Source organism: Bombina bombina, chromosome 2, assembly GCF_027579735.1.
Source record: "Bombina bombina isolate aBomBom1 chromosome 2, aBomBom1.pri, whole genome shotgun sequence".
In the NCBI taxonomy this organism is placed as follows: Eukaryota; Metazoa; Chordata; class Amphibia; order Anura; family Bombinatoridae; genus Bombina; species Bombina bombina.
In genome coordinates, this window is record NC_069500.1 from 1065402404 (window position 1) to 1065424384 (window position 21981).

At 37.5% G+C, this 21981-nt stretch overlaps 1 protein-coding gene across 1 annotated transcript in view; it reads left to right on the plus strand.

Annotated features, from left to right (window-relative positions):
• The window catches only part of MAML3 (mastermind like transcriptional coactivator 3), a 580270-nt gene that overhangs the window by 555137 nt on the left and 3152 nt on the right, over positions 1-21981 (plus strand). Inside the window, exons 3-4 of the mRNA XM_053703690.1 lie at positions 6551-6775; positions 16427-16511. Of these exons, the coding sequence (XP_053559665.1) occupies positions 6551-6775; positions 16427-16511 (310 nt within the window). The remainder of the gene's footprint in view (positions 1-6550; positions 6776-16426; positions 16512-21981) is intronic.

Sequence of the window (21981 nt, forward strand, 5' to 3'; positions counted from 1 at the left end):
ACAAATCCAGACAATCACATTGTCTGATTTGGAAACAATTTATTTGCAAATAATGGTCAATATCAAAAGTTCATCTCAATACTTTGTTATATATCCTTTGTTGGCAATGACAGAGGTCAAACGTTTTCTGTAAGTCTTCACAAGGTTGTCACACACTGTTGCTGGTATGTTGGCCCATTCCTGCATGCAGATCTCCTCTAGAGCAGTGATGTTTTGGGGCTGTCGCTGGGTAACACAGACTTTCAACTCCCTCCAAAGGTTTTCTATGGGGTTGAGATCTGGAGACTGGCAGGCCACTCCAGGACCTTTATATGCTTCTTACGAAGCCACTCCTTCGTTGCCCGGGCGGTGTGTTTGGAATCATTGTCATGCTGAAAGACCCAGGCACGCTTCATCTTCAATGCCCTTGCTGATGGAAGGAGGTTTGCACTCAAAATCTCACGATACATGGCCCCATTCATTCTTTCATGTACATGGATCAGTCGTCCTGTTCCCTTTGCAGAGAAACAGCCCCAAAGCATGATATTGCCACCCCCATGCTTCACAGTAGTTATGGTGTTCTTTGGTTGCAACTCAGCATTCTCTCTCCTCCAAACACGACAAGTTGTGTTTCTACCAAACAGTTCTACTTTGTTTTCATCTGACCATATTACATTCTCCCAATCCGCTTCTGGATCATCCAAATGCTCTCTAGCATACTTCAGACGGGCCCGGACATGTACTGGCTTAAGCAGGGGAACACGTCTGGCACTGCAGGATCTGAGTCTCTATCGGCGTAGTGTGTTACTGATGGTAGCCTTTGTTACGTTGGTCCCAGCTCTCTGCGGGTCATTCACTAGGTCCCCCCGTGTGGTTCTGCGATGTTTGCTCACCGTTCTTGTGATCATTTTGACCCCACGGGGTGAGATCTTGCGTGGAGCCCCAGATCGAGGGAGATTATCAGTGGTCTTGTATGTCTTCCATTTTCTAATTATTGCTCCCACCGTTGATTTCTTCACACCAAGCTGCTTGCCAATTGCATATTCAGTCTTCCCAGCCTGGTGCAGGTCAACAATTTTGTTTCTGGTGTCCTTCGACAGCTCTTTGGTCTTCACCATAGTGGAGTTTGGAGTGTGACTGTTTGAACTTGTTATCAGTATAAAAGACACCTGTCCACAACCTCAAACAGGTGCCATTAATACAGGTAATGAGTGGAGGACAGAGGAGCCTCTTAAAGAAGATACAGGTCTGTGAGAGCCAGAAATCTTGCTTGTTTGTAGGTGACCAAATACTTATTTTCCACCATAATATGCAAATAAATTCTTTCCAAATCAGACAATGTGATTGTCTGGATTTGTTTCCACATTTTGTCTCTCATAGTTGAGGTATACCTATGATGAAAATTACAGGCCTCTCTCATCTTCTTAAGTGGGAGAACTTGCACAATTGGTGGCTGACTAAATACTTTTTTGCCCCACTGTATATATGTGTGTACATACATATTTACACGTTTATAGGAGTATAATACTTTATTTTAATATGTTTTAAATATGTTTTGTCAAAACACTTTTAACCCTTACACTTTACTTCAGGTCTCAAGTCAAGCTAAATATTCTAGCACAGTTTCGGCTTTCACTCGAGTGCAAACAATGACTTTCATCTTATAATACCAGCATTTTTTAGCACGGTTGCAATATTCATTGGAAGTATAGGTTGCTCTAAAGCAATTTAGCATGGACTTGTAAAACTCAATTGCTTATCGCGACCCGTGCTATCATTAGTGCGCCATTTGTAATCTGTGCCATAATTGTTTGCAAGCAATAATGCAATAACACATTAGAGCATTTATTTTAGCACTTTTTGTCACTTTAATAAAAGGTTATTGCTTTAAACCTTGATAACTATTGCATAATATCTATAAAAAATAAAATACTATTAAAGGGACAGTTAGCACCCAGCAGAACTTAATCCCATAATTTAGATCCTCAGAATAAGATGCGCCTGCACCGTCTCCTATGTTAAATACCTCTAACGTTATAGGAGTAAGCGTCCACAGCACATACGTTTTTTTTTCTGCTGTAGACATGGCCGCTAAACTCCTCCCCCTCTTCCTTCGTTCCCTTCTGTATAGAATTCAATTCTCGTTCGTGTTCTTGCTAATGTGCATGCGCATTTCAAGTTCTGGCCGCTCGCAAGAAGAAATCTGAAGTGCTGCTGCGAATTTGCATGAACGCGGGTAAAGAATCCCACCGAGGATTCTATTCTGATTGGCTGCTAAGTTTAAAAAAAAAAAGGTAATACGTTAGGTTGGGTGGAGTTTGGCGGCCATGTCTACAGCAGAAAAACATATGTGCTGTGGACAATTACTCCATATCGTTACAGGTATTTAAAATGGGAGGCGGTGCAGGCATTTCTGCCGGGTTTTGACTGTCCCTTTAAAATCATCTACGGTCTGAGCTGTCTGTTACAATGATTAGTCTGATGTATTATAAATGTTTTTTCCTTATCATTTTCTTTCCTTTTGTCATTTTTTTAGTATTACAATTTATTTATATTGAAATATTTTATAGAGGTACTCTATGCAAGAACCCTTTATTATTTTTCAAATTAATATGTGATATCCATTATGAAAACAGGAATGCATAATAATTGGGGGCAACTGGTAATGATAATATGGTTGTATCCAAATTATTGGTTGTATTTTGAATGCTGTTAAATACCTGGGATCTAATTTTCTGGCATAGTGTCAGCAGTATTATTGTTCATGGAAGAAATTGTGAAGATTAGGAATGGGGAAAATAAGGAGGAATGAGAGAGAAAAAAAATACTCTTTGAAAGATTGAAGGGAGCATTTATGTGAGAAATTTACATCTCAGAGAGCTGTGATGTAAATTGGAACGTTGGCAGCATCATATGTTCACGGCATGTTCATTCTGAGCAATAATCAGTTTGTGAATGTGTGCGCTGTGTGACTTGCTTGTGGTTAGATTAAAAATCATAACATGGAGTAGATGTTGTGCCCTTGAGAAATTAAAGATAAGCAGTCATGAAAAGACTGACTGTCTCTTAGCCAGATAAAAATGTATTAATATGGCACAGACAAAGGTCTTTATAATTCACCATTTCATATTATAATCCTTTGTTATATTGGAACTAATTTGAAGTTAGTTGTTGAGCAAATTAAATGCATATGAAGTTTCCATGCAAGGAAATCTCCACTATTATGCTACAGATAATAAGCTTGACTTGGATAATCTTAAATGGAACAGTGAAAATAGAATGAAAATAGATCAGAAGAAATTAGTAAATAGTGTTTGTTACATTAATTTGTTAGTGCATGTAAATAATGCAGAAATTCTTGCTTGTAACTATGTAGTTAACCCCTGTACATAGCCACAATACATTGCTGTTCCAGAGCAGGACACAACCAGTAAGCCAATCAGGAGTGGCATATGCATATAGCTGCCAATTAACAGTTGTGTCCTGCTTAGGAATGACTCCGCAGTGCCCCCGTTTCCAAGGTTAACTATGTATTTGACCCTTTTGCAGCAGCTATACATATTATTACCATAGAGATTGTCGTAGTAATAAAATATTCTAACAAATTAGAGCATTTAATTAATGCATTAGTGCATTATTTGTAATCCAGAAATAGAAATAGGGCTAGATCCTAAGCATGTTGTATGGAGTTTATTGTAATTGGGGAAAGTAGGAGTAGCTACAGTGAGAGCAGGTTGCAATTAGGTTACTGTGTAGAGGATCTATGCCACGGTTACAGGGGCCTAAATAGGTAGTGGGGCCTGGTTATGGATTATTGCTATGGGGTCAAGTGATGGTTGGGCATAATTGTGGTTGGGCTAAATCAAGGTTAACATTACTGAGCAGTAAAACTGAAATTTTATATGAAATACCTAACAGTGTTGTTCCTGGGCTCAGTCACTTCATGTATACTAATAAATCTTAATAAAGATTTCCAAAGTAATATGCTCAACCCTAGGATTGTGCATTAAAATAGCCTCTAACATAGACATCCATAGAATGCAATGATGATACTGTCAATTTCTACAATATCAAAATAACTCAGTTGTAGGAATGAAAGAATGCAAAGAATAAGGTTATGTTTAGGGCTGCTGTCGGGTGAGACTTTCTAACTTCATTGACCTAAAACATGTGTTTTTTTATCAGGACACCTCTTACCCTTGGTCGTAATTACAGGGAGCTATATTCCTATGGAAAAAGTTGATACATTAAATCAGAATAATCACCAGTGTAGATATCTAATTAGAACCAACTCGTATAATAGAGGCATTAAGACCAACCCACCTTTTATTGTATCTCACCATGATTGAGTAATATAATAGAAAGGTTTTACTTTATTTTTATTTTGTGGGTTTGGGGGGTGGGGGTTGTATACTGTTAGGGGGTGTTTGTTTAGTAGCAAAAGAGTTGTTAACTTTGGGGCAATGCCCTACAAAATGCCCTTTTTAGGGCCCTTGGTAGTTTATTCTAGATTAGGCTTTTTTATTTTGGGGTGGATTTTTTTTTAAGGGTATTAGAATAGGAATAATTTTCATTATTTGGGATAATTTTGTTTGTTATTTTTTTGTAATGGTAGGTTTTTTATTTTTTGTAATTGTAGTGTTTTTTATTTTTTGTAATGTTAGGTTTTTTATTTTTGTAATGTTAGGTTTTAGTGTAAGGCAGCTTAGGTTTTATTTTACAGGTAAGTTTGTATGTATTTTAACTAGGTAGTTAGTAAATAGTTAATAACTATTTACTAACTAGTCTACCTAGTTAAAATAAATACAAACTTACCTGTGGGAAAAAAAAAAGTTACAATATAACTATTAGTTATATTGTAGCTAGTTTAGGTTTTATTGCACAGGTAAATTTGTATTTAGTTTTAAATAGGTATTATTTAGTTAATAAATGTAACTTTAATTTAGCTCTATTTTAATTATGTTAAAGTTAGGGGGTGTTAGGGTTAGGTTTAGGGTTAGGGTTACGTTAGTGTTAGGGTTAGGTTTGGTTTTGGGGTTAATATAGTTTAATTTAGGTTGTTGCGGTGTGGGGGGCTGGCGTTTTAGGGGTTAATAGGTTTATTTAGTGGTAGTGATGTGGGAGGTCAAAGGTTTAGGGGTTAATAACTTTATTTAGTGGCGGCGATGTCGGGGAGCAGCGGAATAGGGGTTAATAGATTTATTATAGTGTGGGCGATGTTGGGGTGCAGGGGAATAGGGGTTAATAACTTTAGTATAGTGGCAGCGATATTGGGAGTGGCAGATTAGGGGTTAATGGCTTTACTTCGGTGGCGGCGATATCGGGAGCGGCAGATTGGGGGTTAATAACATTATGTAGGTGGCGGCGATTAGGGATGTTTAGACGTGAGGTTTATATTAGGGTGTTAGGTTTAAACGTTAATTTATTTTTCCCCATAGACATCAATGGGGCTGCGTTACAGAGCTTTTCATTCCGCGATCGCAGGTGTTAGTTTTTTTTTTTTTAGCCCGCTCTCCCGATTGATGTCTAGGGGGAAAGCGTGCACGAGCACATCAAAACAGTGTTTGAATTGTGTGCGGTATGGCGGTATGGAGCTTAAAACCACCATATCGCACACACAAGCCGGCTGTTTCAAACTAGTAATGACTACGCTATAGAGGGTTAAATAAAGCAACTTTTGTTGCGTTCATTAATTTCCCTATAGCGCGCATAACTCGTAATCTAGCTGTGTATTATTTAATAAGAAACTGCATTTTGAAGACCTGCATATAGTGCTCTGTTGCTGAAATTGTTGTGATATGTTACACAAAAATGGCTGTAGATACTTTATTGTGACTGCCCCATTTTAGCTTCTGACTTTAAGGGACAGTAAAGTCATAATTAGACATTCATGATTTCGACAGAGCATACAATTTTAAACAACTTTACAAAAACAACTTACTGAACAAATGTACTTCTATTATTTAATTTAATCCTTCTCTTGTTATCCTTTGTTGAAATGTTTATCAAGGTAAGCTCAGGAACAGCAAAGAACCTAGGTTCTAGCTGCTGATTGGTGGCTGCATATATATACCGATTGCCATTTGCTCACCCATGTGTTCAGTTAGAATCCAATAGTTAATTGCTGTTTCCTCAACAAATAATGCCAAGAGAATTAAGCAAATTTGATAATTAAGTAAATTGAAAAGTTGTTTAAAATTGTATGTTCTACCTAAATCATGAAAGAAAATGTTTGGGTGTCATGTCCCTTTAAGATGCATACATAAATACTTATCTTTTCTACAAATGGCCATTTCATATTCCCATGAATGAGAATCCAGTATATCTTATTCTGGGCCTCTGTGCACATATGTATATATATATATATATATATATATATATATATATATATATATATATATATATATATATCTGTATATGTTTGTGTGTGTAACGATAGACAGATATAATGTGTGATTGTGTATTTATTTATTTACATTGCTCATAACAATACTTGCTGCTGTTCTCATTTGTTCACAACAAAATGATTGTTTCCACAGTGTTTTAATCACAACTAATCTCTCTTTTGCAGGAGCAGAACACAGTTGGGATGTCCAGACCTACTGGTCCCATGCAACAATCTGTTCCAGGAGCTGGTGCAAATCCTGGGGGCCCAGGCTTTATGCCCAGCCAGCCTCAAGCTGCCATAATGAAGCAAATGCTCATTGAGCAGAGGGCCCAGCTTCACGCTATAGAGCAACAAAAGCAGCAGTTTCTCAGGGAGCAGAGGCAACAGCAGCATTTGCTAGCCGAGCAGGTAAAGTAACAATGCCATATTATTACCATATACGGTGCTAACAAAAAATGTACCCCCGATCATCTACATAATAGCTGGTGTTCTACCTTGAACTTATTGTAAGGCATAGTTGTCAATATTTGAAAAAAATTCCAAGGACACTTTGGATCATAGTCACGCCCTTTTATGGATTGCATAGCCCCGCCCACTCCAATCCACCTCAAAACAAGCTCCTAAAATACTTAGTATAATTTAGCTATACTGATTGTTTAAAGGGATAGGAAAACAATTATACTTTCATGATTCAGACAGAGCATGTCATTTTTAAATTAACTTTTATTATCAAATGTACCTTGCTCTCTTATGTACCTTTGTTGAAAATCATATGTACATACCCTCAGCAGCAACAATGCACTACTGGGAGCTAGCTGTTGATTGGTGGCAACATACATTTCTCTTTTGTCATTGGTTCACTAGTAGTGCACTGCTGCTCTGGAGATTACTTTAACTATGTGTCCCATATATTAGACCATTTTCTTTTTGCACTGATATACCCCTTTAATGCAGGTTAAATCAGTTACCGGACACCTGACAACCCTAGACCCACCACATGAAGAGCCTGATGTCTTATGCCTCTAGTAATCAAAGACAGTTACACAGGTTCCAAGTTGTGCAACATTATTAAGATGCCTTGCTTTCTCACACATTGCATTCTAGACTACACACCCTGGTATTACACATCTCATGGCTCTCCCTGACTACACATTGCTAAACATAAAGGAACATAATACTTATATGCTAAATCACGTGATGCAGCATAAATCTAAAAAGCTGACAGGAAAATATCATCTGAACATCTCTATGTAAAAAAAGAAAGATATTTTACCTCACAATTTCCTCAGCTCACCAGAGTAAGTGTTCTGTAAAAAGTTATCTTTCAGTTACTGCCCAGCTACAGGTAACAAGAAAAAAAAGGAAGAAATGAACAGCAGCTAATCAGCATCAGCAGTGTTGAGGCTCTTTTACTGTGATCTTATAAGATTTCATAGTCAATTTCCTTAAACTGAATAGGGAAATAACATGAGTACGCATGAGGCACACTACCTTGCAAGTCCCGGGACAGGCATACTTACTGGCTGCTTAAAGTCCTTTACAATGGGGTGTGAATACTTAGGACATTTTGAGGTAAAATATCTTTCTTTTTTACATAGAGATGTTTAGGTGATATTTTAAAGTCAGTTTTTTACAGCTAGGCTGCATCACTTTTAATTGTTTTAACATTTGGGTATCATGTCCCTTTAAGTATAACAGATGGCCATTCTGCCAAGATAAAGACTAGAGAAAAAACTTACATCATACAGTAACTAAGAGACTAGAGACAAAAAAGTTAAATCAAGTCACAGCGCCCTCTGTGGTGGGAGTACTGCGCTGCACACAATATTAAAGGGACATTAAACGCTAAATAAATCGATGATCGATGCATTCAATGAAAAGATTAGTCTGAGAATAACATGTAGATGTATTTTTAAAGTTTAATTAGCTGTTTAAATATTGACAAAATAAGTGTAAAGTTTTAGTATCTTTAAAACAACGGTAGCTGCCATGTTGTAACTTAGGCTAATTTCTCTGCTGTGGCCAATAAGGGACAGTTATAAATATTTCACTAGAGTGTGCAGCCAATGGCTGTGTGGAATATAACGTATTCTACACTTCTATTTCTAACAGGAACTGAAAAGCTAACAATTTCAGAATAGGATTACAGGAAAAGGGGACAAAATAGATAATGAAAGTAAATTGCAGAATATTTATATATATATATATATATATATATATATATATATATATACACTGTGTGCAGAATTATTAGGCAAATGAGTATTTTGACCACATCATCCTCTTTATGCATGTTGTCTTACTCCAAGCTGTATAGGCTCGAAAGCCTGCTACCAATTAAGCATATTAGGTGATGTGCATCTCTGTAATGAGAAGGGGTGTGGTCTAATGACATCAACACCCTATATCAGGTGTGCATAATTATTAGGCAACTTCCTTTCCTTTGGCAAAATGGGTCAAAAGAAGGATTTGACAGGCTCAGAAAAGTCAAAAATAGTGAGATATCTTGCAGAGGGATGCAGCACTCTTAAAATTGCAAAGCTTCTGAAGCGTGATCATCGAACAATCAAGCGTTTCATTCAAAATAGTCAACAGGGTTGCAAGAAGCGTGTGGAAAAACCAAGGCGCAAAATAACTGCCCATGAACTGAGATAATTCAAGCGTGCAGCTGCCAAGATGCCACTTGCCACCAGTTTGGCCATATTTCAGAGCTGCAACATCACTGGAGTACCCAAAAGCACAAGGTGTGCAATACTCAAAGACATGGCCAAGGTAAGAAAGGCTGAAAGACGACCACCACTGAACAAGACACACAAGCTGAAACGTCAAGACTGGGCCAAGAAATATCTCAAGACTGATTTTTCTAAGGTTTTATGGACCGATGAAATGAGAGTGAGTCTTGATGGGCCAGATGGATGGGCCCGTGGCTGCATTGGTAAAGGGCAGAGAGCTCCAGTCCGACTCAGATGCCAGCAAGGTGGAGGTGGAGTACTGGTTTGGGCTGGTATCATCAAAGATGAGCTTGTGGGTCCTTTTCGGGTTGAGGATGGAGTCAATCTCAACTCCCAGTCCTACTGCCAGTTTCTGGAAGACACCTTCTTCAAGCAGTGGTACAGGAAGAAGTCTACATCCTTCAAGAAAAACATGATTTTCATGCAGGACAATGCTCCATCACACGCGTCCAAGTACTCCACAGCGTGGCTGGCAAGAAAGGGTATAAAAGAAGAAAATCTAATGACATGGCCTCCTTGTTCACCTGATCTGAACCCCATTGAGAACCTGTGGTCCATCATCAAATGTGAGATTTACAAGGAGGGAAAACAGTACACCTCTCTGAACAGTGTCTGGGAGGCTGTGGTTGCTGCTGCACGCAATGTTGATGGTGAACAGATCAAAACACTGACAGAATCCATGGATAGCAGGCTTTTGAGTGTCCTTGCAAAGAAAGGTGGCTATATTGTCACTGATTTGTTTTTGTTTTGTTTTTGAATGTCAGAAATTTATATTTGTGAATGTTGAGATGTTATATTGGTTTCACTGGTAAAAATAAATAATTGAAATGGGTATATATTTGTTTTTTGTTAAGTTGCCTAATAATTATGCACAGTAATAGTCACCTGCACACACAGATATCCCCCTAAAATAGCTATAACTAAAAACAAACTAAAAACTACTTCCAAAACTATTCAGCTTTGATATTAATTAGTTTTTTGGGTTCATTGAGAACATGGTTGTTGTTCAATAATAAAATTAATCCTCAAAAATACAACTTGCCTAATAATTCTGCACTCCCTGTATATATATATAAAACCAAAAAGGGTACAGGACAAATGGCTACTATAAATGTGTCTTTTTCCAAAATTTTTTTTTAGCTAACTTTAGAAAACATTAATGTTATGCTAGATTATAATTTTAATGTGGTGCAGACCCTATCTATCTATCTATCTATCTATCTATCTATCTATCTATCTATCTATCTATCTATCTCTATATATATATATATATATATATATATATATAAATGTGTGTATATATAAATATGTGTGTGTGTATATATATATATATATATATATATATATAAATGTGGTGTATATATATAAATATTTGTATATATATATATATATATATATATATAAATGTGTATACAGGCAGTCCTCGGGTTACAGACATCCGACTTAAGTACAACTCGTACTTACATACAGAGAAAATAGAGCTTTATCGACAATCCTTCTTTCCAGGATAATCCAAAATACTGAAAATCCAATTGTCACAAGGACATAAAGTGATGTGAAATTTTCTGAACAGGGGCTCAGATAGCAAAACAAACTTTATCCTATGCTATCTAAAACAAAAAAAAAATGTTTGGCTAGAGTTTCACCTAAAAAAAAGTGCCTGTTCCAACTTACATACAAATTCAACTTAAGAACAAACCTAAAGTCCCTATCTTGTACGTAACCCGGGGACTGCCTGTATATATATATATATATATATATATATATATATATATATATATATATATATATATATATATATATATATATAAATATTTGTGTATATATATATATATATATATATATATATATACAGTGGGGTAAAAAAGTATTTAGTCAGCCACCAATTGTGCAAGTTCTCCCACTTAAGAAGATGAGAGAGGCCTGTGATTTTCATCATAGGTATACCTCAACTATGAGAGACAAAATGTGGAAACAAATCCAGACACATTGTCTGATTTGGAAAGAATTTATTTGTATATTATGGTGGAAAATAAGTATTTGGTCACCTACAAACAAGCAAGATTTCTGGCTCTCACAGACCTGTATCTTCTTCTATAAGAGGCTCTTCTGTCCTCCACTCATTACCTGTATTAATGGCACCTGTTTGAACTTGTTATCAGTATAAAAGACACCTGTCCACAACCTCAAACAGTCACACTCCAAACTCCACTATGGTGAAGACCAAAGAGCTGTCGAAGGACACCAGAAACAAAATTGTAGACCTGCACCAGGCTGGGAAGACTGAATCTGCAATAGGCAAGCAGCTTGGTGTGAAGAAATCAACTGTTGGAGCAATAATTAGAAAATGGAAGACATACAAGACCACTGATAATCTCCCTTGATTTGGGGCTCCATGCAAGATCTCACCCCGTGGGGTCAAAATGATCACAAGAACCCCCAGAACCACACTGGGGGACCTAGTGAATGACCTGCAGAGAGCTGGGACCAATGTAACAAAGGCTACCATCAGTAACACACTATGCCGCCAGGGACTCCGATCCTGCAGTGCCAGACGTGTCCCCTTGCTTAAGCCAGTACATGTCCGGGCCCGTCTGGAGTATGCTATAGAGCATTTGGATGATCCAGAAGTGCATTGGGAGAATGTCATATGATCAGATGAAACCAAAGTAGAACTGTTTGGTAGAAACACAACTCGTCGTGTTTGGAGGAGAGAGAATGCTGAGTTGCAACCAAAGAACACCATATCTACTGTGAAGCATGGGGTGGCAACATAATGCTTTGGGGCTGTTTCTCTGCAAAGGGAACAGGACGACTGATCCGTGTACATGAAAGAATGAATGGGGCCATGTATCGTGAGATTTTGAGTGCAAACCTCCTTCCATCAGCAAGGGCATTGAAGATGAAACGTGGGTGGGTCTTTCAGCATGACAATGATCCCAAACACACTGCCAGGGCAACGAAGTAGTGACTTCGTAAGAAGCATTTCAAGGTCCTGGAGTGGCCTGCCAGTCTCCAGATCTCAACCCCATAGAAAACCTTTGGAGGGAGTTAAAAGTCTGTGTTGCCCAGCGACAGCCCCAAAACATCACTGCTCTAGAGGAGATCTGCATGCAGGAATGGGCCAACATACCAGCAACAGTGTGTGACAACCTTGTGAAGACTTACAGAAAATGTTTGACCTCTGTCATTGCCAACAAAGGATATATAACAAAGTATTGAGATGACCTTTTGATATTGACCAAATACTTATTTTCCACCATAATATGCAAATAAATTATTTCCAAATCAGACAATGTGATTGTATGGATTTGTTTCCACATTTTGTCTCTCATAGTTGAGGTATACCTATGATGAAAATTACAGGCCTCTCTCATCTTCTTAAGTGGGAGAACTTGCACAATTGGTGGCTGACTAAATACTTTTTTTGCCCCACTGTGTGTTTGTATATATATATATACCAATCACTAGTGTATCACTGTGTAGTCTGTGCTCCTCTCGCAATCCTGTGGAGTGAACGGAGCCCGGCACAATGGAGAGTGGGCAGGGGACACACCCCTGTGTGCAGCAATCCAATCAGATAGGCAGCCTCTTCAGGCGTGTCAGCCACACACGCCAAAAACAGAAATGAATCAAAAGGTGCAGAGAAGGCGCTCTGTATGAGAGGAGAGTAGTAATCAAAGTGCTAAAAAAAAAAGGGCACTATACCATATGAAAAATGATGACGAATTCCAGGCAGCAAAGTAAAAAAGTAAAGAACAACTTTATTCCATAACGTTAAAAAGGACAAAACCAGGATGTCCTGTACAGAGCCAGCAAAAGCTCTACCAACCAGGCAAGTGAGCAGATCCCCATGCAGACATGTTTCGTGCACCAGGTGCACTTGATCACTGCAGTGATCTGGTGCACCTGGTGCACGAAACATGTCTTCATGGGGATCTGCTCACTTGCCTGGTTGGTAGAGCTTTTGCTGGCTCTGTACAGGACATCCTGGTTTTGTCCTTTTTAACGTTATGGAATAAAGTTGTTCTTTACTTTTTTACTTTGCTGCCTGGAATTCGTCATCATTTTTCATATGGTATAGTGCCCTTTTTTTTAGCACTTTGATTACTACTCTCCTCTCATACAGAGTGCCTTCTCTGCACCTTTTGATTCATATATATATATATATATATATATATATATATATATATATATATATATATATGATTTATTATTTTATATCACATCTCAAAGTGTTTAATGTCCCTCTAACTAAATGCTGACTAAATAGAACAAGACACATACAGATCCCAAGAGCAGTGCTATTTTGATATAAGCACTAATCCATGTATACTTCTTACCTACCCAGGTGTAAGGTTGTCTGAAACGGTCACAGGGGGCGAGACCGGCCCTGTCCTGCCTCACAGGCACAGCAAGGCTGTGAGAGGCAGGGTAGGGCTGGTACCTACAAGTTGCCCAACCCACCAAGCAAATGCCCTGTATGCCCTATGCTCAGTCTGGGCCTACTCACATTAGAGTCTGGAACGTCTGGGCCTACTCACATTAGAGTCTGGAACGTGCATAAGTAGATTAATGACAAATATTTCAAAATTTATTACACTGGATATTGTTTGGGTATCTCCAATCTGGGTGAACATTTAGGGCTCCATCTACGAAGCAGCGAGAGCTGCCCCGGAGCCCTTGCGGGGCAGGTTCGCATATGCAAGCTTGCTTCCTGCAATGTAAGAAGCAGCGGTCATTAGACAGCTGCTTCTTACACTCTCCGTGACCTCTGAGGTGGCGGAGAGAAATCACAGAGAGCTTGCTTCGCGTGAATGAAGGGGCAGGCATTACACACTTATTGAAGTGTGTAATTTTACATACGGACCAGCGGATCAATAGATCAATAGATCCGTTGCCCGCATGCAGCGAAGGTGGGGCCCTTAGTGTTGTTGTGTAGGTATTTCAAATGTTTATGGTCTGAGTAGTCATGTGAAGGTATTGATAGCAATTAAAGGGTATCTCAACAGTTTTTTTTTGTATTTGTTTTATACATTTCTTCTGCAATGAAAAAACACTTTTCAGATTGTCCATTATATGGAACAAAATAAAATATAGTAGTAAAACACATAGTAGATGAGATTGAATGAAGTCAGAGTCCACTGAGTTCAACATATACAGATCCTACTTGATTTACAATAAAGAAGCTGCCAATTGAATTAACATTAATACAATTAGAAAGCTGACCCATTTAACTCAAGCAATCATATCCCTTAATTCTGTTTCTAGCAGGAAATGTATCTAAGCCACTTTTTAAAATTTATCTTAGTTATTGTCATTCACTACCTCCTTACACAAAGAGTTAAACAATTTGATTGTTCTAACAGTGAAAAAACATTTACGTTGCTGGAAATTAAATCTCCTTTCCTTTAGCCTTAAATTCTAACCTCTTGTCACAAACAATTGCCTGAGAATAAACAGATTTTTCGCCAGCTTTGTATATGGGCCTTGAATATATTTATATAAATTAATCATATCACCTCTCAAGTGCCTTTTTTTATAGTGAAAAAATACCTAGTTTGGCTAACCTCTCCTCTTGGTCTAAATTCTCAATTGCCCTTAGTTTTGTGGCCCTTCTCTGAACTTTTCTTAATTCTGCTATGTCTTTTTTTTTTTTAAATATGGTCTGCAGTACTGAACTGAAGGTGAGGTCTTACCAAGGATTTATATAGTGACAGAATTATGCTTTCCGCCTTTGAATCAATGTCTCTTTTGATACATGCTATTATCTTGTTAGCCTTAGCTGGTCCCTTGGATTGCAAGATAAGATGCATAAACATATATATACTGTACAGTTTTGCACTTGCTCAGTAGGAGCTAGAGCCTCAGAAAGTGTGCATATAAAATGAATCTGCAAGTTTTGATAATGGAAGTATATATTTTTAAATTGCATGCTTTATCTGAATCACAAAACTTTCATTTTGACTTTAGTGGCCCTTTCATATGAGAAAGAAAATTATGGGCCAGATTACATGTTGAGTGCAAAATATCGCTTCCCTGAAAGCGATATTTGCACTCAACTTAGTAATACCAGTGCACACAAATGTGAGGTGCAATGCGAACGCGACCTCACACCCGCCAACTAATAAAAGACTAAATTATACTTAAAACATTATTCAGAGGTCTGACCTCTGGTTAATTTTTTTGAGTGCTAATTGCTACCACAAGCTTGCCGTAGCAATAACCAGCCACTTGTAATGGTGGTTATTTATTGCATGCCCATAAATGGGCGAATTTGCCCATTTGCAGGCGTGCAATAAATTAGCGCTTGACTTGTAATCTGGACCAAAATCAGCTTCTGCAAAAGCAGAACTATGCTAACAAAGTTTTAGCAATGCTAGGTCCTGCCTTGTAAAAAGCAAATGCTACTTTCCAGAAAGCCTCATTACTTTATGTGGGAAGCAACTCACAGCTTGCAGAATTTTTAATAATTCAATGAGGACTGCATCTGTGAGACCTGTAAGCAGTTAACTCACACAATGCAGCTTTAGAGAGTTAAATGCAGAATTTTCTAGCCCTCTCATTTTACCATCATGGGGCCAGATTACTACAAGTGGCGTGCTAGTGCTAATGCTTGATATTACAAGTCCATGATAAATCAGATTTACCAGCAAAGGGTTAGTGTGGCCGACATCTCTCTAGCGCACCAATTACTTTCAATGAAGATATATATGTGTGTGTGTGTGTGTAAATATGTACACAATCCATGTATTAATGTGTTTATATGTGTAAATATGTATGTGCACCTATTTAGAACAAATTTAAAAGGTTTTTTTCATAGAAATACTTCCCATTTCTATGTTCTTCACTTGAAATTATATATATATATAGGTATAGATATATATTTTACAAAAAATATGTACGTATATATATATATATATATATATATATATATAAATAAAGAAATATATATTTAAAAGAAAGAAAAATATTGAATAGTGAAGAACATAGGAATGTGACGTATTTCTAACTCTTTGGCCTTAGAGTAGTTTCAGGTTAGCGCATGAGTGATAAAAGGAAAGGGGTTTCTTAAGCATGTCCCATAGAAGTCTAGGGGGAGGGGGCGTTAGTGTGGTCGCAATATCGAGAGTCCTAAAGTTAGCGAGACTGAGACTGAGATACTCACTGACTTACGTTTTACTTTCAGCTTGTAATACAAGTGCTGACCTGACGATGCCGAGTTTTAACCTTAAGTGCATTTAGTACTCATGAGCTCAATTCTTGTAATCTTGCCCATAGCCTTTTACATGTGTTTTATTGTCTCTTATTTCTCTTGTCTCAACAGCAGCTGCAGCAGCCTCACTTAAACAGACAGCACCTTCAGCAACAAAGGAACCCATACACTGTGCATCAAGTCACCCAGTTTCAAGGTAAACACTAAGTCTTTTGAGTATTGTAATCCTTCTCATCTGTGTCTTCTTTCACTACATAGCAGTCTCATGCATAGCAACAGGATGCTGGTTTGTTGCAAAAAAGGTAAAGCCGGAACTCCATAATTAAACCATCAAATCTTTCTTATGCTTAAAACATTGTTTTGCATACAAAATGTATTAAAATAGGATATCAAACTTGTGCTAATCCTAAACCACACACCAGGTTGCTGGTATCACTTTGTAGGTTTTCCAGTTTATACATAGAGTAAAACAAAACCAGCTCATAAATGCTGTCTGCTACTTTTAACTGCCCTGCAATGCACAACACTTATATAGCAGTTATATATTGAAGAATTATTTATTAAAAGCGGTTGAAAACATCATAAAGTACTCCAGTAAAGCGAGAAAACAGAGCTAGAAAATAAAAGTGCTCATAAGAACACAAAAGCACTTATAAACACAAACTGTTTCATGCTCGATAATTTTGTGCTGGTTAAACTTACTAAAATGCAATGGTTATAAATGGCAATACATTCTGTTTTCCTATAAAAGAATTAGCTAAATGAACAGGCTTCCTTCTTCAGAAATCATTCATTTTAACAAACACAAATGGCTGTGTCCCATTCAGCTACACAGATGATGGGCATTTCTGCCTCTGGTATGTCTTGTCTTTGCATTTAACTTATTGTAGGAATGCTATACTTGTGCCCAATACACTTTACCAGAAAATTCCTTATCATGATGAAAGCATTAAATATGGTTTCACTCTGAAAAACTGTATGCATATATAGAATCTGATTCAATTTGATACATTATGATTATATTACTATAAGTAATTTATCTGACTTAATTAATTTGATAAAGAAAACAGCAGAACTCAAAGGTTGGGCTGGGCAGCCAGGGCCGTCTTTAATATTGACTGGACCCTGGGCTAACATTTTTTTTTGGGCCCCCCATGCAATTTCGCTCTCCACCCCAACATCCCAAAAAAAACAACTAAATCAATTTATTTTTTAATTGTTTTTAAATTATTAACCCAGCAGTGGATCATCCACTGCTGGGCTAATCATTTAAAAAAAAAAAAGAAAGAAATTGCAATATGTGAAACTGGACCTTAGCAGTACTAATAAATAAATAAAATATAAATTCCTCCACTGTGGATTAATTTAATATGCTTTTGAATGTCATTCTGGTGTGAGGTTAGCTGGTTAAAGAGATTTAGGGCAGCCAACAGGAGGAAAGCAAGGTAAAGACTGAGGAGGAAGCATGGAGGTGCAGACAAATATAAGTTTACTAACTGGAACAGCAGAACTACAATGGGATGCTGTAAAATCTGAGAAAGAGAGAAAAAAACCCTATAAAAATAAACCTTACCTTAATGTGTGAAGCATCAGCATGACACTATACAGCAGCACATGTCACTTCTTTGCTGGGAACAAGTTCCCTCTCACCACGCACTAGACAATGCTGCATGGGGGAGGGTTTTGTGTGCACTCACTTATTCTTCCCACTGACACATTTCTACAAAGCACTGTTCCCCTAACAAACTTCAGTTAGTTGATCTTAGGGCCACAGCAGAAAGAGCAGAGCTAAGGGGACCAGCAGACTGGATGCTGTCTGCCCAAGGCTGCATGGATACAGTGTGAGCCGAGTCACATAGCCTCAAGACTGAAGAGAGCAGTGTGTGCAGTTGCACAGGTGTTCAAATCCTCATGTGCCTGCCACTCCAGCCTTCTGCTGCATGCGCCTTCAGTCAGCCCTATCCAGAAACAAACCCCACCACTAGAGCAGTTACCTGGTAACCATGGAAACCCCAGCAGGACCTTTTCTGATGCAGTGGGATTGGCTGGATGCCGAGTTAGGGCTTATCATTCAGTGCTGCACAGTGCACATCTAAAACAGCACATGGCACTAGCTTGGTATGTTACATGACACCGGCACGGTCTGGCACGGTTTCTCACAAATAAATATAAGCAGAGAAGTTTTGACTGTGACAGTATTAGGACTGACTGTGTGTGCTCCCCATGTCACATGACATCAGCAGTCTGGCATGAACAAAAAAAAAAAAATTTTTTTTTAGGACTCTTGGGCCCTTCAACAAAGACAGGGTCCTGGGCAGCTGCCCATTTTTCCCTGTGTTAAAGACGGCCCTGTGGGCAGCCATTCCTTTTTTTCAACTGATTCTATCTGTCTTCTATTTATTATCTATCTTCAGACACATACACACACACATACATTTTCTCTCTCTTTCTGCATATGTCTGTCTGTCTGTTAGTCTGCCTAACTAGCTATCTGTCAGCATGTCTGTTGATCTTTCTGTCTGTGTTTACCATTTGCAGACATGTTGCCTTCTGTCACAACAATTTTATTCAGTCTTAACCCCTTCACCCAATCACCCGATATACGTTGTGCGGTACTTTGCTTATCGTACCGCACAACATGTATATACGTCAGAGCTTCAGGAAGCTCCAGCAATCTCGGCTGTTAAGTTCCTGAGCTCCAGGCATCTGCCTGCATATGGAAACAGAGCGTGATCAGTTCTCCAGTTCCATATGAGGGCAGATGCCAGATGGTTACAGACGGTGACACTGTGTGTGTCACTGTCTGTAGCGATCTTCTGATGGTGCGCACAGGAGGTGTGGGAGGGAATCCGCGATGTGGATGGATCCCGGAAGTGGACGGGTGAGGGAGGAGGGAGGTGGGAGGTGGCGGAAGTAGGATGGCTCAACATAAAAAAATAAATAATTAAAGGGAGAGGGAGGGATGGGGACTCGGGGAGCTACAGACAGAAAAAAGGTGGGGTGGTGCTGTTGAGGGTCCCTAACTAACGATCAAAAATTTAACAATACAAAAATGACCCAAAAAAGTGTTTTATAGGTAGTGACAGACAGCTGCCAGTACCTAAGATGGCGGGCACTAGTTAGAGGGGGGAGGGTTAGAGAGCTGTTTGGAAGGGATCAGGGAGGTTGGAGGGTAAGGGGGTATCCTACCCCGCAGAAAAAAAGAAAAATAAATTTAATTTAAAAAAAAAGCCTTACATTTTTATATTTGCAGACTGTCTGCCAGAACTAATTTATCATCCTTGACCTCTTCCTAGATTTCCTATTAGGGATCATTTATCCAAAGCATAACCAAGTCTGTATTACTAATACTTAAATATTAAGAAATTTGAGAGGTTGTTTTTAAGTTGTTTTTCCCATTTTTAATTGAATATTAATGAGGAGTATGTTTTTATGCCACACTTGAAGCACCACACAATTAAGTTGAACACACTTCTATTATAGCAGTATATACTAAATTATAGGACCTAGAGTGCTGTATATATGTATCCTTTTTTAGGTGGTCTGTTCCACCTATTTTAGTAAACATTCTAACATTTGTTTAATGTAAATAGTATTTCTAATGCTGTCTTTAAATGTAATATTCAATTCAAAATTTTCTAATAATTCGATTCAAATTATGCAATATTCGAATTCGAAAAAATTGCATCTATATATTTGTTACAGTATTTCTAATGCTGTCTTCAAAAGTAATATTCAAATTATGCAATATTCGAAATAGAAACATTCAAATTGATATATTTGTATCTATTATGTATCCACTTACTAAATTCCCTACCACATGAACTAATGAACTTCTGAATAACTTCTGAATTGTTAAATTGAATGTTACATTTGAAATTTCGAATGTGGATATCACAAAGGACATTGTAGGAGATGTATCATTTTAAAAGAATATATGAATAATATGAACATATATTTAAGGAAAATTAAACATACTTAGAAATTTAGATAAATTTGAAAGAGGTCCATGAATTCAGTCTTTACAGATGGTGATCTCTGACATTAAAATACTTCCCTAGTGCATTTAGTAGTAAAATACTTTTGCTATAGTTGTTGCTCTAGCTTTCATAACTATGGACACTGTTTTTAAACAAAAAATATTTCTTAACTTGAATTAAAGACTGAATCTTCAGTTAGAACTTAGACTGGCTATGTAGTATTTCCCTATCTGTACAGTAATTGAGAATAGAGGAATTATATTTTATTATATGGAATAAATGTGCAGGTAGATAAATTATTGTATCAGTTTCATAGTCAACCTATCAAAAACTTAAAGTAAAATACTCTTTTTAGCTCTTTTGGCCCAATTCTTTAAAGCTCTGTAGTGTGATTATCTAAGAAGTCTAGTCAGAGAGAAGGCAGATTTTAGCCTATGAGTTGTTTCATCTTGCTAACCCAGGCAGTACTAAATGTGAAGGACAGACACAAACATAACAATATAATGCTAACAAAATGTGTCATTTCTCTCCATGCTGATTAATTTTTGATAACCAGGCCCTTGCTTCTGTTTAAAATAATTATAAAGATTTTTGGAGTTTTATCTGAGTATTACAGTATGTTAAATAGACAGGAAACACCAGAATTTATGTTGTTTAAAAACGATAGATATTCCCTTTATTCCCCATTCCCCATTTTTGCATAACCAACACAGTTATAATAATAATTACCTTGCATTTCAGTTCTTTTGACAGACTTGCATTTTAGCCAATCAGTGCTGACTCCTAGGTAACTTCACGTGCATGAGCTCAATGTTATCTATATGGCACACATGAACACATGAACTAACACCCTCTAGTGGTGAAAAACTGTCAAAATGCATTCAGATTAGAGGTAGCCTTCAAGGTCTAAGAATTTAGCATATGAGCCTACCTAGGTTTAGCTTTCAACTAAGAATACCAAGAGAACAAAGCCAAATTGGTGGTAAAAGTAAATTGGAAAGTTGTTGTAAATTACATGCCCTATCTGAATCATGAAAGTTTATTTTGGACTTGACTGTCACTTTAAATGTTTATTTTATGTTATTGTTATATGGGATTTTAAAACATCTTTATTGTACACCTCTAAGAAGCATCATCAACTTCAGGGGAAAAAAGGTTAATAGGATTTTAAACCAGTTTAGTGTTTTGAAGAAGAACTCATCATGCCAAAAGTGAAATTTTGCTTTGGCTTAATAAATAGAAAAACTAATGGAACCATAGAGAAAAGCCAAAAGCATGGTCAAAAGTCTTAAAATGACAGTAATATCCAGGGTAAGAGTAAAATTAGAAGTATCACAAGCTCAGTGGCAATCAATAACTCTCTATCACAGAGACTTACAAAATATGGATTGAACCAGATTCTGTATTGAACAAGGTTAAATATGTTTGACTTTACATCATAAGCCCAAAGCAGCATGCAGTTTTCCTATAATATTGATTTTTATATACTCTCTTTTTTTTACATTGTACAGACATTTTGTATTTAAAACCTAATGAACACACTGCTTGGCAAAGTCACTGTATTCTTTTATTTAGTCATTCACAGGAAATTGATCCCTTGGTCAGTCTCTGACATTTGAATGGTTATGAATCAGCAAAAGCCTAAACTAAAGGGTGTTAAGTGAGAAGTATTGATGGCAACAGAAC